The 15763-nt window shown below is 37.7% G+C and overlaps 1 protein-coding gene across 5 annotated transcripts in view; it reads right to left on the bottom strand.

Annotated features, from left to right (window-relative positions):
• Positions 1-15763, bottom strand: part of actn1 (actinin, alpha 1) — a 46933-nt gene that overhangs the window by 5269 nt on the left and 25901 nt on the right. For 3 of the 5 annotated variants that reach the window (XM_056254945.1, XM_056254943.1, XM_056254941.1), the window contains exons 3-18: positions 14565-14684; positions 12478-12564; positions 12102-12189; positions 11898-11976; positions 11728-11809; positions 10333-10418; positions 6565-6657; positions 5684-5914; positions 5417-5564; positions 4199-4349; positions 3999-4107; positions 3690-3830; positions 2228-2410; positions 1915-2049; positions 822-1001; positions 590-736 (exon numbers count right to left, since the gene is read on the bottom strand). In XM_056254945.1, the coding sequence (XP_056110920.1) occupies positions 590-736; positions 822-1001; positions 1915-2049; positions 2228-2410; positions 3690-3830; positions 3999-4107; positions 4199-4349; positions 5417-5564; positions 5684-5914; positions 6565-6657; positions 10333-10418; positions 11728-11809; positions 11898-11976; positions 12102-12189; positions 12478-12564; positions 14565-14684 (2060 nt within the window). Of the gene's footprint in view, positions 1-589; positions 737-821; positions 1002-1914; positions 2050-2227; positions 2411-3689; positions 3831-3998; positions 4108-4198; positions 4350-5416; positions 5565-5683; positions 5915-6564; positions 6658-9750; positions 9837-10332; positions 10419-11727; positions 11810-11897; positions 11977-12101; positions 12190-12477; positions 12565-14564; positions 14685-15763 lie in introns of all 5 variants that reach the window. The other 2 variants (XM_056254942.1, XM_056254944.1) reach the window with 1 other exon arrangement.

Genomic DNA, 15763 nt, shown 5'->3' with positions numbered 1-15763 from the left:
CATTCCTGAGTTGAATATCAGTAAAGGTAGCAAACATGATGTGGAATTGAAATGAGTTGAAATTCAAAGAAATTCACATTTTTTAAGTATGTGAGGTTTAAAAATCCTTGAAACTTGAAGCTTTAAAAAACAAATTGTGATAAGACTAACCAATTTTATCTTGCCCAATTATTGTTAAAACAAGTTATTGAGGTAATAATCTTGGCACGATAAACTTTGTTGGTCTTGTCTGAAAGAAAAAAGCCTTGAAGCAAAACATATCATATTACCTGCTGAATTTCTTTAAATCACAATTCAGTAAATTCTACTTTCTGTCATTCCAATTTAACTTCCTGTGGCGCATGATTAATTAAATTCAAATGATAACGTGTGTTCTAAAAGGAAGCAAATTCTTAAACTCTAAATTTTGCCAGAGTCTGCAAGGTACCACACAAAGTATAGCAGCAGCCAATCACAAAATGAAAAAATGTAGTCATGCTATACTCTGTCGGTAACAACTCGGATGAATTGACCAAGTTACGGTCTCAGACGTCCTACTGCTCTTAATGATGTTAAACTGTGGTGTTGGACTGTGCAGTGTTATACTGACTCGGTCGAAGTGGTTGAACGAGGCTCTAAACTCATTCATTTGGTCCTGGCTGATGCCTTTGGCGTCACGGGTCAGAATCTGGTTCTCGATCTCGTTAATGGTGCGAGCGATGGTGGTGAGGAGCTGCTCCCAACCTACACGGATGTGCTAGAGGAAGAAAAGAGATGTCAGGAACATACAAATGCACTGGGGGGTTGGAAATAAGCATTTGAGAGTTTTTGTGCGTATATACCTCCATTGTGTAATTAGTGTGTTTGTTGTCAAATATAAGTGCTTCCTGTATTAGTTGATGGTCTCCCTCTAGCTGGTCAATCTTTGGTTTGTAGTTTACTATGCTCTTCTCATACTGCCGCAGGTGGGTCAGCTGATCCTCCAGGGTACCGTGCATCTCAATAGAGATTCGGCCAATTTCCTGAAGATTAAACATTAAAACAATTTTAAAATCAGAGGACAATGACAGTTCTTCCTGAATCTCTGCCTCCGTGTCCAGGGTTTTTCCCTACACATTTTTTCTGAGGCCACCCAAATTATATTTCAGAGCTAATTTAGCAGTATCGGATGCATTCTTTTCCATGATTGACTTCATCTCACTGTCTTCTACAAATGTCAGTGTTAACCTCAGGAAAAATTTCATAAGGGCAAATACCTTAAAATGACTTAAATTATTGAGGGACTGGATGAGTAGAATCCCATAGAATTTTTAACTAGACAGTCCTGTGTCTACTTTGCTCCAAATAGTTATTTGACAAATAATAACTTATATATCCTATGTAAACATATCATGTAATTAAGTAATTAAACTGTTTTAACTGTAAACTGTAACTGTTTTCATTTTTAATATATTTTAAAATGTAATTTATTCCTGTGATGGTAAAGCTGAATTTTCAGCAGGCTTCAGTGTCACATGATCCTTCAGAAATCATTCTAATGTGCTGCTCAATAAAGATTGCTCAATAAAAAGCGGTGCTGCATTCTATTTTTGTGGAAACCGTGATACATTTTTTTAGGATTATTTGATTAATAGAAAGTTCAAAAGAACAGCATTTATTTCAAATCTTTTGAAACATTATAACATTATATATGTCTGTCCTGTCACTTTTGATCAATTTAATGCATCCTTGATGAATAAAAGTATTAATCTTTTCTTCTTCTTTTTTTAAAGTCGCCCTAACCCCAAACATTTGAACGGTACTGTATGTAAATCAACTACACGTGTGACCGTGTATGTAAGCTACTCACCAAGAACATTTTTGACTTTTCTCAGTTCTCTGACAGTACCATAAGAGAATGTGATTAATTTTCTGTTAATTTAGCTCATGTCCCACCTCCATCTTGGTCTGGATCCAGGGCCCAATAACATTTGCCTGATTAGCAAACTGTCTGCGCAGTCTCTCATTATTCTGCTGACGAGCGTGTTCTTCGACCAGGGCCTGATCTCTCTGGGGTACTAACTGCCTCACCTGAGAGGAGAGAGAGAGAGAGAAAAGGTGATTAGGAGAAAGCAGTGTGGAGGTGAATTAAGCATCTCTTCTTGTACCCATTTTCTTAAATATAAAACATATATTCATGTGTAATATACTTGTCTGAAAACTCTGATTCTCCTCTAGTTTATTTTCTGGAAAAAAATTGTGCTCAAACCTTATCCCATTTGGCATTGATCTCCTGGGGGTTGATGGTGGTGTAGGGGTTGGTGCCAGCCATGTTGACGTGGTATGTCTGCACAATTTTAGCAATTTCATTATGGATGCCCAGGATGGCCTGTCGTTCCTTATCTGCCTCAGGCAGTGTGGCTTTAAACTGCTCATGGGCTGTGCTGAGTCCCTGATACACACACACACACACACACACACACACAAAAGAGAGGTGCTATAATTTCCTGAAACATACCTCCTCTGCAACGTTTCAATTTTCACTCTTACATCAACTTTTATATGAAATGCACCAGAACACTTTACAGTCACACTTGAAATCCACCAGATGGATGGATGGACAGATGAGATCATTTAGCATTTTGCACATTTTCTGCTCATTCACACAAAACCACACATGCTGATTTCATATTTAAACACTGTCTTTTTGTGATTTTATAGTCATAGACACTAGACTAGTCCATCTCACGATTTGATTAAAGGTGACCTATTATGCCCATTGTTACATGATAATATAAATCTCTGATGTCCTCAGAATGTGTCTGTGAAGCTTCAGCTCAAAATACCACCCAGATTTTTTTATTATAGCTTGTCAAAGTTGCCCCTTTTTGGGTGTGAGGGAAAACGCACAGTTTTTGTGTGTCTCCCTTTAAATGCAAATGAGCTGCTGCTCCCCGCCTCCGTTCAAGACGACAGCCAATCCTTTTCATGTGCTTCGGATACTATAGGAACAACATAACAGTCGAATTTCTCTCAGGCAAAATGTCAATAATACCCAGTAGCGAGTGCAGCCTTACATGTTTGAACCGGAGTCAGATACAGATGCAGAGCCTCAGGAAGAGGCTGCAACTGTTAGACTGTACATGGACGTTTCTGAATGGTAAGTGGTACATTTATGTAAGTTGTTGTGGAGTTGATTCATCTCATCGACTAGCCTGGCCCTGTACCGTCATGTTAATCTATAAACTGTTGTATAGGTGCTTGTGTGTGAACTGTATTAGGACGCCCACAGAGCCAGAAAATATATGCTGCATGGAGATACAGCAGGTATCGTTTTCTTTACGGTTACAATGTCGGACTGCTGCTTCTCACTCAGGGCGGGATCTAGTGGAGATCGTCACCAGTCGTGGGCGGGGTTTCCCTACTCTTATGTAGGAGTAGGGGGAAATTTGAAACCGCTTGTTGTGAGAGATTGATAATGATATATGGGGATTATAAAAAAGTATTGGGTGGATTTTTACCATTATAGGTTGGTTGTTTACACACACTATGGACACACATCTGTGCAAAGTGAATTTTGCATAATAGGTCCCCTTTAAGCCCTACTTTTAATTCATTCATCCATACTTAGCCAAATTCTGTGACATTCCACATTATACAGTAAATAAAAATTTTATGACTGAGGCAGGCAGACTAGACAGATGGATAAATGGATGATTAATGTGCAATACCTGTATCTCCTCAATAGTGTGGACGATAAAAGTGTCCTGCAGGTCCTCCATGGCTCCCTCCATCCAGTTGTTAAAGGGTGCCGCCCTTTTGGCGAACTCCAGGTACAGCTGATCAATCGTTTCCAACAGTTTCTCTGTCCTCTGAGGGAAGAGATAGAGCCAAGACACACACATATGAGTGCAGAGCACTTACAGCACAAAAACAAACACAAACAGTGGCAGACAGTATATCACCAAAAAAGTGATGCAGCCGTTTTCTGCAGGTCAGAATAGAAATGATAAATTCAAGGTGTTTTTCAAGTTTTTTACCTGCAAGGCCTCACTGCGTTTGTGAGTTAAAACTCCCAGTGAATCCCACTGATCGCAGATCTGCTGACAGCGGGCGTTTACACTGGGAGAGTCGTAGTACTCCAACTCACTAAAGAGCGAGAATGGGTGTGAGAGTGAAGCTAAACTAAACTACTTCAAAGAGCATTGTCTGAATCAGGTTTTTCTGTGTGTTTACTGACTTAAGCTCCTGAGCGATGGCAGCGATCTGTTCCACTCTGTCCTGATGAGCTGCGAGGTCACTCTCAAACGCCTCGTGCTTCTTCAGTAGAGCTTTGATCTCTGAGAGGGTTGCCGTCTCGAAGTCTTTATCCTGCAACATCTCCTCCTTACCTACAGGGAGCAGCAAAGATCAGCAATACCTTAGAGAGAATGAGGAACTCAATTCTTGTAAACAAAGAAAAAGAATGTCCCTGCGTCCCAAAGTGCATACTATCCATCCTAAATAGTATGTGAGATTAGAATAAGTTTGTCCCAATGCATAGTTTGTTGAAAAGAGTGTGACCTACTCTAACGCTGATATTGCCAAAAACTCATTGCTAGTGGAGGATTTGGTTCAGAACTACAAACATGAGTAAAAAGAACTACAAATATGGCAGATGTTCGCAAGACCAACGGTTAGTAGAGACACACTGTAAGGGGTTTGTTATTAATAATCAATATCTAACCTGATGAAAAATATTTTTTTATGTTATATTTAATTTGCAACAACGATTTTTACAGATTCAGAATGATTTGATTCAAGACGATCTACTAATAAAATTCGATGTGATTCGATTAACGATTCGATTCTGCATTTTTAAATTAATTTATAGTTTTATTTAAATGCTTCCGCTAATGTGTATTAGCCAACGTGCAAAATACACAGCGACTGCGACCTTCAGATGGGTGTCTACTATTGCTAAAGTAAGGAACGCAACTTTCATGCGCATCTGACTGACAGATAAACCTCTTATTTCAGTGTTGTTAATATTGTGGTTATTTCAGCAGTTTCCTTTGTACATTATGTTAAATGACATTTAGTTATATGTCATTTATCATTCAATGGAACTGTGCGTATAGTGAATAAATACACCCCTACACATGACTGGCAAATTAACGTACTACTTGTTTTCTTTCTGATATGGTAGGAAGAATTGTTTGAGTAGTGTATATTTAATGAAATAAAATTTGGTGTATATGAAGATGATAACTGTGACAGGATTATTGACAGGCCGGTTGAGACAAAACGCAATTTTGTCCCAAAGCTTGCCTACTCTTCTGCTGCACACTCAAAAGTATCTACTTTTTCCTACACAAAAAGAGTACATACTTTAAGGGCATAGTATAAGTAGTATAAGTAGGCAAATAGGGACGCAGCATGTGTGTTTCTGCTTCGTTTTGCTTCATCTATCTGTTACCGTCAGTCCAGGCTTCGTGGATGGCGGCTTTTTGGCGAAATTTCTCTGCAAGATGGTCGAGTCTCTCCAGTCTGCGAATCTCATTCAGTAGCCACTCTTCATAACCCTTCTCTGCTCCCTCAAGACCTCCCCAAGCATTGGAGATATCCTACACATGCAGACGATTCATTACTGACCACGACCAGTATTACAAGTCAAGTTATTAGAGTTGGATGCTCTAAAACTTTGGTTGATACTTGTAAGTAAGAACTTGTGCCAAGTTCTCACCGAGACCATCTTCCCCTCTGAGGGCATGAACGCAGGGCGGTTACTGAGGCGGAGTTTGGTCTGCAGTGTGTTGAAGTTGATCTCCAGCTGACATTTCTCCTGAACTTTAGGCGGTTTGTGAAGTCGTCGGTAGTCCCGGAAATCCTCCAACTTCTGCTGCATGGCCTGCATGGTGTTCTCCGGAACGCGGTTCTCCAACCACGGGATGGTTCTGCGAATCCACTCCAATAGCTGAAGAGAGCAAGAGAGAGAAAGAGGAAACAAAGGGAGGAAACAACAAAAAGAGGGGGAAAAAAGAGGATAAAACACATTGGAAAAAGTTGGGAGCAGACAGAATGAGATAAAGGAGGTAGAGAGAAAAAGAGATAATGAGATTGGGTTTTAAATATGGGATTTATTGTTTTTTTATTATGAATTAAATACAGGGCTCCCATATAATTTAAAAAATACATTTCCATGACTTTTCCAGTCATTCTGAAATACAGGGTATGGGTTTAATTTATTTATTTGATTTTATCTTATTTTTTTATTTATATACAGTATATAATTATTGTGGAATTATTACTTTATTTAGAGATTGCACTCACAAAAAGATTAACAAAGCTAATAGCTGAGCATAAAATAATTCACATTCTGATCTTTTATGATTGTATTAATTTTCATGGAACTGCCTGGCCTGGAAAGCAGTATTTTAAAATTCCCTGTTTTCCATGACCATAGGAACACTGTAGAGTAAATGTGCTAGATATTAGCTGAGTTTAAATGACTGAAACTTCTCACAGGCCCTAAATGAGCACAGGTTGAGACGACAGGATAGATAAGGAGACGAGACGAGAGGAGGATGGGAGTGAAGAGGACAGAACATGAATGAGTGTGCTCACATCACTGGCTAGTTTCTCATAGTCTTCCATCAGTTGCTCGTTCTCCTGATTGACAGCCAGCACTTTGCAGATCCGATTGGCTGCTGTCTCGGCCTGAGGGGGTAAAGGACAGTGAATCTGCTTCTGTTTCTGTGGAAACCACATCAGCGCCATGGCAACGCTGTTAAGGTTTTGTGTGTTTAAGTGTGATGAGGTGCTCAAGTCAATTTATTACCGTTACCAAAAAGCAATCAACCGCTGCGTCAATATCATATAACCCTTCTGTGCGTGTTTAATTATAAATGTGTGTATTTTTGGAGGGGAGGGGGTTGGATGTTAGGAAGTGAGTTGCAATTCTAAAAGCCAAAAAGGAAGAGGAGAAAACAATGATAAGCTCAGTTTACCGTTGTCAGTGACAGAGTTCATGCAGTGGCTCTCAACTTTATGATCATCTTTTGAATGCTAATCTGAAATGTTACCCATGTTGGCACATAATGCTGATCAACAGTGGATCAAATGTTATGCTTTTTATTGGAAAAAATTTGTTTTCAAGAAATCAGCAGTTTCTGTTGAATAGTGCAAAAGTAAAGTTTTAATTTAAAAAAAAATCAATACAAACATGAACATCATACGCTCTTTCAGTTTCCATTGTTCAGATGAAAATGAAAATACTAACTTTTTTTTACTAGGCTTATATTGATTTGTTATTTGTACTTTTGTTGAAAATAAAAATATAAAAAACATTATAGAAGTGCTTTTTAAATGTTTTTACATTTATATTGATTATGATTAAAATCCAAAAATTAAGTGATATTGTTTTGTACAACTAAAACTGAACTGGTCATCAAAATATACTAATTCTGTCATCATCTACTCATGTCATTTCAAACCTGGAGTCTGTGACTATCACTAAAACAATACAATTCTGTCTTTTCTAATTAAATTAGCTTGTTTTATCCTGATACACTTACTGGGCAAAGTCATTTAGAACAATCCACACAATAACGGTGCATGGGTGTGGATGTGGGTGTGTCAGAGGAAGTTTTGTTGAATACTGAACTGTTTGGTGGATTTACAATCAGACTCGTGCCTTATACGAGCAGACAGGATCTGAGTGTGCAGGGAACACACACCCAGCTTGTAGAAACTATTTATCGAGGGATGTTAGTCATCAGTTCAGAAACGCTCACACAGAGTTGAGGAAACCCAGCTGGATGTGATGAATCAGCACAATGAAGTAGTAACTTTCACCCTGTCAGTGAGAAACATGCTGCCTCTGAATGAACTTTTGTGATTTTAGACTCAGTCTAAACTAATTCAGAATTGTAAGTCTATATGAAGTGACTTAACACGTGAGAAGACCCACATGAAAAATGAGAAAATACATATCGTCTGCCCCTTGTTAATTAAATATTTTAGTAAATTTAGTATGCATGTTACATACGTTAAAGGTAACATCTAAATTGATTGGTTTCATACAAGCCAAAACTATTATTTAATAGAACTGAATCAATCTGACTACCTTAAATTACTTCTTTTTTTTTTTAAATTAAGGTTAGGCAGAAAAAGCAAGTGATGTATTGTTTCTGCCAATCGTGATATGTTTATGCCACATTAAAAAGCGCAAACATATTATTTTGTGGTATAAGCTGCGTATGTGGCTTCTGTGCTTTGGGCTCATGAGTTTGCCTAGGCGGATTCAGATTCATGAATCTATATGAACTGACTCGGATTCTTGAGTCTGCCTAAACAGATTCACTGCTGTGAATTTTCTGGACCAACTCTTTACTGACACAGAAGGAATTATGAACAATAAATATTTATAAAGATGTTTGAATAGGAATGAACCGACTAACTGTCCCGGTGATTTTAGCAGGACATCTATTTCAACATATATTCTAAAATGTAAAGAAGTTTGATGGTTTCTATACGAGACACAGTGTGTGTGTGTGTGTGTGTGTGTGTGTGTGTGTGTGTGTGTGTGTGTGTGTGTGTGTGTGTGTGTGTGTGTGTGTACAGATGTGTGGAGAAACAGAGCTAGGTGTGTTATGTAATACTAGAGCAGGGTTGCCCGGGAAACAGCCAGAACTGACACAAAACCAAAGAAGGAAAGAGAGAAATATCACAGCCAAACAAGAAATCAGAAAGAAGTCACAATGAAGTTTCAGAGCAGATGGGTTCTGACCCGACAGTGACATCAGAGACTGACCTCACCATAATAGCCCTTGTGAAAAAGAAGTGCGCTTAATTGAATTTAATAATCACTTGTAGTGTACTTCAAATCTTAAAAAGATATTTTTTAAACGTATTTTCAGATAATGGAATAATATGATTAAAAAAGGCCACAGTTTTTCTTAACACACTTAAGTACACTTTTAAAAACTACACTTTGTTAATGTAAAATTAAGTGTTACTTTAACCTGTTAAGCTTCACCAGAGCACGGGCGCACTGAAGCATTTTTTTTTTTTTTTAATAGTTCAAAGTTACTATCAGATTTAATGTTATAACCTTGACAAACTATACATCATTAAGAAGATATAAGACTCAAGTTTCAGTATTTGACCACTATTGTATTCTGAGAAACTTGTAGTGACAGTTATGTCTTAATTTGTGTCAGGAGTTATGCAAATAAAAAATGAGTCGTTACCTTTAATATGAATTATGAGCGTCGGATTATGTGTTAACTAACATATTAACACAAATTAAAAATACATTAATATAATTTTAACTGTAGTGTGTTATTAGATATTTTAAGTTAATACATTTTAAATGTAATAAATTACAACTTCGTCATTACAAATTTGTAATTTCATTACATGACATAGAAAGTTGTGTACATTCAGCAGCACACTTTAACCATATTTCAAAGACAATCAATAGAAGTCATTTTGAAATGATATATTAAGATGTATTTAAGTGGGTCTTTTCAGTAACTACAGTAATTGCATTTAATATGAATTTACATTATAATACATTTCCATTTAATTGCAAATCACTTCTAATCAAGTGTCTGAAAATATTACATTCAGTTACAAAATATTCTTTTAAAGTATATTATTTCCTTAAGAACTCTTTCTAAAGTATGCTAAAGATTACTTCTTTTTCACAAGCAAGTTCGGTTGAGTGAAGAACAATATCTCTTTCAGTCTAGATTTGACTAGGATTTTGATGTGGAAGCTGATTGGCTGATGTCGGTCTGCGCTCACCTTCTGTTTGCCTGAGAAGGCATGGTAGTAACATGACACATACGTCATGATGGCCTTTTCATCGGGACGCAACGTACTAACGATATCTGCCCAGGGAAAGAGGGAGCGGGAACAGAGAGAGAAAAGGAGGTGGAGAGGAAGGGAGAGAAAAAAAGCACAGAGTAAAAGACTGCATAGACACAAAGACAAACGGGGCATAGTTCTACAGAAATGATACAAGGCATGAAGAGGTCTCCAGGAAGTCTCATTGATGCCGTGAATGTTTGGGTATTTTCTTAGGAGACTGAAGTGGAGACACACTCATGCCTTCATCATAAGAATTAATTTCCTTCATGCAACAGGTGGAAAGACCCATGCAACTGTAGAAGGAGCATGAGCCCTGATGGGCGGAGCTTAGCACTGCAAAGAGTCAGAAAGAGGCAGACTGTTAGGAGTGTAGTCATGGTCACAAGAAACCACGACATCCAGTAATCACTGCTACTGGCGATCACGAAAACCAGTGAGCGGAAACAGAGTGAAGGGAGGGCCTTATTGGGTGAGTGTAGAAGTTCATGACATTGGGAGGGGGGTGCCCTGCGATACCTTCTGCGCCCCAGAGAAGGCATGGTAGAAGCTAGAAACGTAGGTCATGATGGCCTTCTCATCGGGACGAGCCGTACCAACAATATCTGCAGAGAAAGAAGGGGGTGATATTAAAGTAATAAGAGAAAAAAAAAAAGAATGATCAGAGCACATCACACACAGTCACATACTTCAGAGGCCCATACGAGGGGACTTCCTGTGTAAAGAAAGAGTTATTGATGTGAATGGAGATATGAAATCATCATAATCAGAGCCGGAACCAGGGCACATAAATCAGGGGGGCATTTATATTTGTGGGGGTGGTGGGGGGATTCGGTGGCTGCCAAAATCATGTTCAGCCTTGGTAATGGGTTGGATGCGTGCATTTGTAATCACTTTCAAATGCGTGCTCGCTTTTCTCTTTCACGGCACAGTAACTCGTTTGGGGGGGGGTTGGATGGCAAATACCGGCCCTGATTATAATCAACCTAAAAAGAAACGATCTTCAAAATGCCTAACAAGTTTAAACAAGATTTGCAATTTCTGAAGGAAATCCTAGTGCTTTCAAGCAACAAGAGAATAATGGTAAAGTTTTAATTCAAATGTTGTTGCAAATCGTGCTGGTTTATATTGCTTGTGGAAACACATAACAGCCTTATAATTTCCAGATTTTATTACAAATGAAAAATATAATTTATTTATATATTACCATTAATATGATATATTCAAATAAATAAACAAATATTAAGAGGGTACATACTATATTAAATATATATCAGTAAAAAATACTATAAATATTCAAAAAATATTTATCAGTATAAATATTTTTCTGGGACATATAACAAAACATATTTTATTCATGTGAATAAGAATCCACACATAATGTAGACACCGTCTTTGCAGTGTATATGGGCTTTATATTTAATTAGAAATAGTTGTGAGAAAGAAAAGCATATAGATGCAAGAAAGACACATCTCAACTCAGTATGCACATATTATGACATCACCATTCTATGAATTTTATTAAAAAAAATTGTTGAAAAAGTATAATGCTCACAAAATCTAGAAATAGATAGCACACCTAAGCCTGAAATGATCAGCAAAACAAAGTTTAATTGCAGACTGCATGTTAAGTGGTTCTGGGTTGAGAGATTAAAACAAACCTTAACCAGAATGTTTGATGAATATCAAGCACAGCAACAATCTCATCACGAAACATCACGGCCCATTATCCTAAAAACCCCTCTGAACAGGCTAAATGTTAGGAAAACATCCACAATCACACCTGCAGTAATGGGGTGTAATTCAACCTACACACATACCTGTGTGCCTCCTACAGCTCTATATTTAGACAGAGGTCTAACCTAGTTTCACAGTGAAATGGAACAGAAAGAAACTGTCCTCTAAATGTCTTACCTTCTGCGTCCAGCATCTTAGGGATGTCCAGGTACTTCTCAGCGACATCAAAGGCGGTGTTCAGATTGGTCATTGGGTCATCCTGAGTGAAAGCGAACATCAAAACATGTGTCATTGTCTTTTATATTGCTGGTCTCTAAATATGGTCGGAGGTTCTCGTAATGCCTCACCTTGCGCAGTTTACCGTAATCAATGAGCTCTGGACGATGTCTGTGAATGAGTGCACAGAAGCCCAATCCATCCTTCCAACTGACAGAGACACAGACAGAGAAAGGTAATATATGATGCTGTAGCACAGCGTTCAGTTGCAGTATCTCTGCCTTTTCCCATCATTCAATCTGTTTCTCACTAATGCTTATTTCCTGTCTGCTCACCTGATGTGGAAATTCTGAATGTTGACGTTTTTGTAGGGAGCTGTTTTCCTTTGGCACCAAAGCAGCAAGCCTTCTTTAGCTGAGGTCTCTGCGCACACACACACACACACACACACACAATCTCAGTAATGGAAAGACAATGTTGTCATTTAAATGACTCACACATTCCTGACATTGCGTGTGTTTTTAACAGTGAATATTCAAGAAATCCAAAAGAGCAGAACCGTATTTAATTATTAAGACATTAGTCATTCTGTTAACTCTCATGATGTTTAATAATACACACAAATGAACTACCTACTGTCTTTTTGTTCAAGATCTAAAGCACCACTTATAAACTTGTCTGTGTGTGTGAGTGAGATATATTTATATATACCCTCCACTGAGATGTCCTGGATGGCGAAGCGGAGGATAATGGTCCAGATCATCCCTAGAGTCATCTTAGCATTTCCATCAACAATCTCTGAGCAGAACAAACACACGCACACCAGCATCACATTTACTGTAAGGGTTAGGTGATGCGTTAGGTGATGTTGAGGTTAGGTGACCTCAACATTGAGATCACTTTATAAACTAAAGCCATATCGAAATCATAGACAGGTTTTATATTATATATATATATATATATATATATATATATATATATATATATATATATATACAGTAATTATATATATGTATATATATATATATATATATATATATATATATATTAGGGCTGCACGATTTGGGGAAAATGTCATATTGCGATTATTGAGGTCAATATTGCGATTTTTGAGGTCAATATTGCGATTATTGAGGTCAATATTGCGATTATTGAGGTCAATATTGCGATTATTGAGGTCAATATTGCGATTATTGAGGTCAATATTGCGATTGCGATACAATAAACAAACGGTTTCATGAGTCAACTTGCTTGGTTCTAAAGCAAAATGCACACACAGATTAGTGATAATTCTGAAATGTGTATTTCTCAACTCAAACTAGCAACAACAACTAAATGATTGATAACACCTATAATGATCAATAAGCCATTGCTGTCTGGATAAAAATAATTGTGTGTGTTATTGTTCGTTCAAGCGCGAACGAGAACTGTATTCTGGCATGCGGTCTGTGCAGGCGCATGATACTGGCGCGCGTCCAGTCAGGACATTCACATGCAGCGCGCTCTCTTTTGACTTGTCGCGCATGAATGGTTTAAAAGCATTTGCACGAATAAGAGCGGGATCATGTAACACTAGCCAAAGGATGACAAAAATAACAGATGCTGCGTTAATTGCGTTAACAGCCCTAATTTGTTTATTTCATATAAAAGCATTTTACGTCATATAATCGCATAGGCTTGACATCGCGATTGCGATATGATTAATCGTGCAGCACTAATATATAATTTTATTTTATTTTTTATTACGGTAATGATACAGTAAATTTCGTAGGTCTAAAAATTATATCTACTTTAAATAATTATTGTTCATTTTTTCCTTTTGATTTTCTGGGTGACCTGGACATATTCTTGACAGATTTTGTAAAAATCACTCCTGTGCTTTCACTCCTGTGAAAATTCCTCTGGCATCCCTCTACCATCACAACTCCACCCTTATTCCAAATAATGATATTATATCTTAAATATTACACAACCTTTAATAGTTAAGACTGTAAAGTGAGAAGGCTGTGGATATTAGCGAGTGTCTAGAAGGGTTTTAGAGTCTAAAGTGCAGGAGAACAGCTTTTGCCAGATTGTTTATTTTGATATGATTAAATTGAGTTAAAATGTGTTATACTTTTAAATACAAAACTGCTGAAAATGTCCCCAAAAGCTGATTTTTGGAGACATTCTCAAAAGGAAAAAGGGTTTATAAAGGCTATATAATATTAAGACTGAATACTGTCTGTCTGTATTCACTTTTAAATATGCAAAAAGGTTTATTTTTATTATTGTTTTTACACACAGTTGTATATGGGAAGTCCCATTTAAATATCTAGGTAAACATGCATGCGTTTCCTCTCCATCTTCTTAGGCTAATCTCATAATACACTCTACACACATCCCAGTATGTGCTTGTGTGTATGTGTATCCCAGCTTTGCCAGACAAACACACACACACAAACTGGTGGTAATAGTATGTAACCAAGGCAAAGGCTTTGGTAGATGGCTAATCTGTCTGGAATGCCGCTCTGGATTAAAAATAGAGAGAGAGAGCAGGTAACAGGAAAAATACACACATTTTCAGATAGATCTAATATATGTCAGGTATGTACTTCATGTCTAACCTATTTAACTGTATTGGAAGGGGGAGGGACTTCATGTGACATGAGATATAAGCACATATCACATACAGGCAGATCGTCTGATAGCCATTGATCCCACATGCTGGAAACACTGAACCCATGACCCTGGAAGCCTGCAGAATATAGGTCACTTCAGGAGGGGAGGGGGGGGGGGGGGGGGGGGGGGGGACCTACCCTCTGCTCCAATAGAAACCAGTTTGACTCCTTTGCTGGCGATGAAGTCCAGAGCTTTATTCACATTGGAGATCTTATGGACTCTCATTTTTCCTCTTTCTGGTTTGGCCAAACGTTCCCCTACAGAAAGACGGTTTAAATATCCGGAATCATAATATTACATCACACTGCCCTCAGATGACCAAAACAGGTACACAATTACTTTAATTTCACACTTATTCCTGACAGTTATCAACTAGCTTGTAGTATGCAAATTCTATTTTAAGAAAAAAAAGCCTTTTAATGCATTTTATTATTTTGTATGCAAATTCATATGAATGGAGATAAATATTATTTATACAGGGAACACTCTGTAACTAATTTTCATAATCTTAATCTATAAATGTATTTATAAAGCACAATAAAACAACAGTAGTTAATCTTTGTGCTTGAACAATATCAATTAAAAAGCTAGAATGCGTACAACAGTATGACAATGAAACACAACATAAACACATAATTAAAGCTTAAACTAGCCCCATCTGACTCAAAGATTATAAGTCTTATCAAAGACATAGGTTTTTAGTTTCGCTTTAAAAAGTGATTCTATCGAGATAGGCTGTAGGCTGAAAGCAGTAGGCTGTTCCACAATTTAGGGCCGGCTATGGCAAAAGCCCGGTCACTACTTTTCTTCAGCCTGGATCTAGGGGCTCTTTGGCCCCGTTTACACCTGGCATTAAGATGCGCTTTGGTCAATGAGATCACAAGTGGATGACGCTAAATACAGGTGTAAACAGGGTCTAAAACGTTTTGAGCTTATCCACTTCCGACCACTTTTAGAGGTTGTCGAAAACACATTTGACTCGATTGCTTTCGCAGTGTCGACGCTCATGTGGTCGAATATGTTTGAACAGCCACAAAAGACTGTCTACTCTCCGCCTACTGACCTCACGCGTAAACATTATGGGCTTTGTCTTATTAACTTATCATTATTAGCTTTGTTGGCTGAAGACCCAAGTTTGGTTTGAAGACAAAAAAACGTACCAAGGACAATGTTTTCTCACCATTCCTGACGCTCTCCATGTTTATCCGTGATCTCCGGTCGCGTTCATATGTAAATTGCTTAAGTTTATTTCGTCCATTTCGAAAGTTATGAAAAAACCCATACATTTCCCAACCCATAGACCCTCCCCTCAAAGAAATCAGGACAGAAGTGTTTT

Source organism: Rhinichthys klamathensis, unplaced genomic scaffold, assembly GCF_029890125.1.
Source record: "Rhinichthys klamathensis goyatoka isolate OS25496 unplaced genomic scaffold, OSU_Roscu_1.1 h1tg000115l_1, whole genome shotgun sequence".
Classification (NCBI taxonomy): Eukaryota; Metazoa; Chordata; class Actinopteri; order Cypriniformes; family Leuciscidae; genus Rhinichthys; species Rhinichthys klamathensis.
This window is presented reverse-complemented; position numbering and strand designations above follow the sequence as displayed.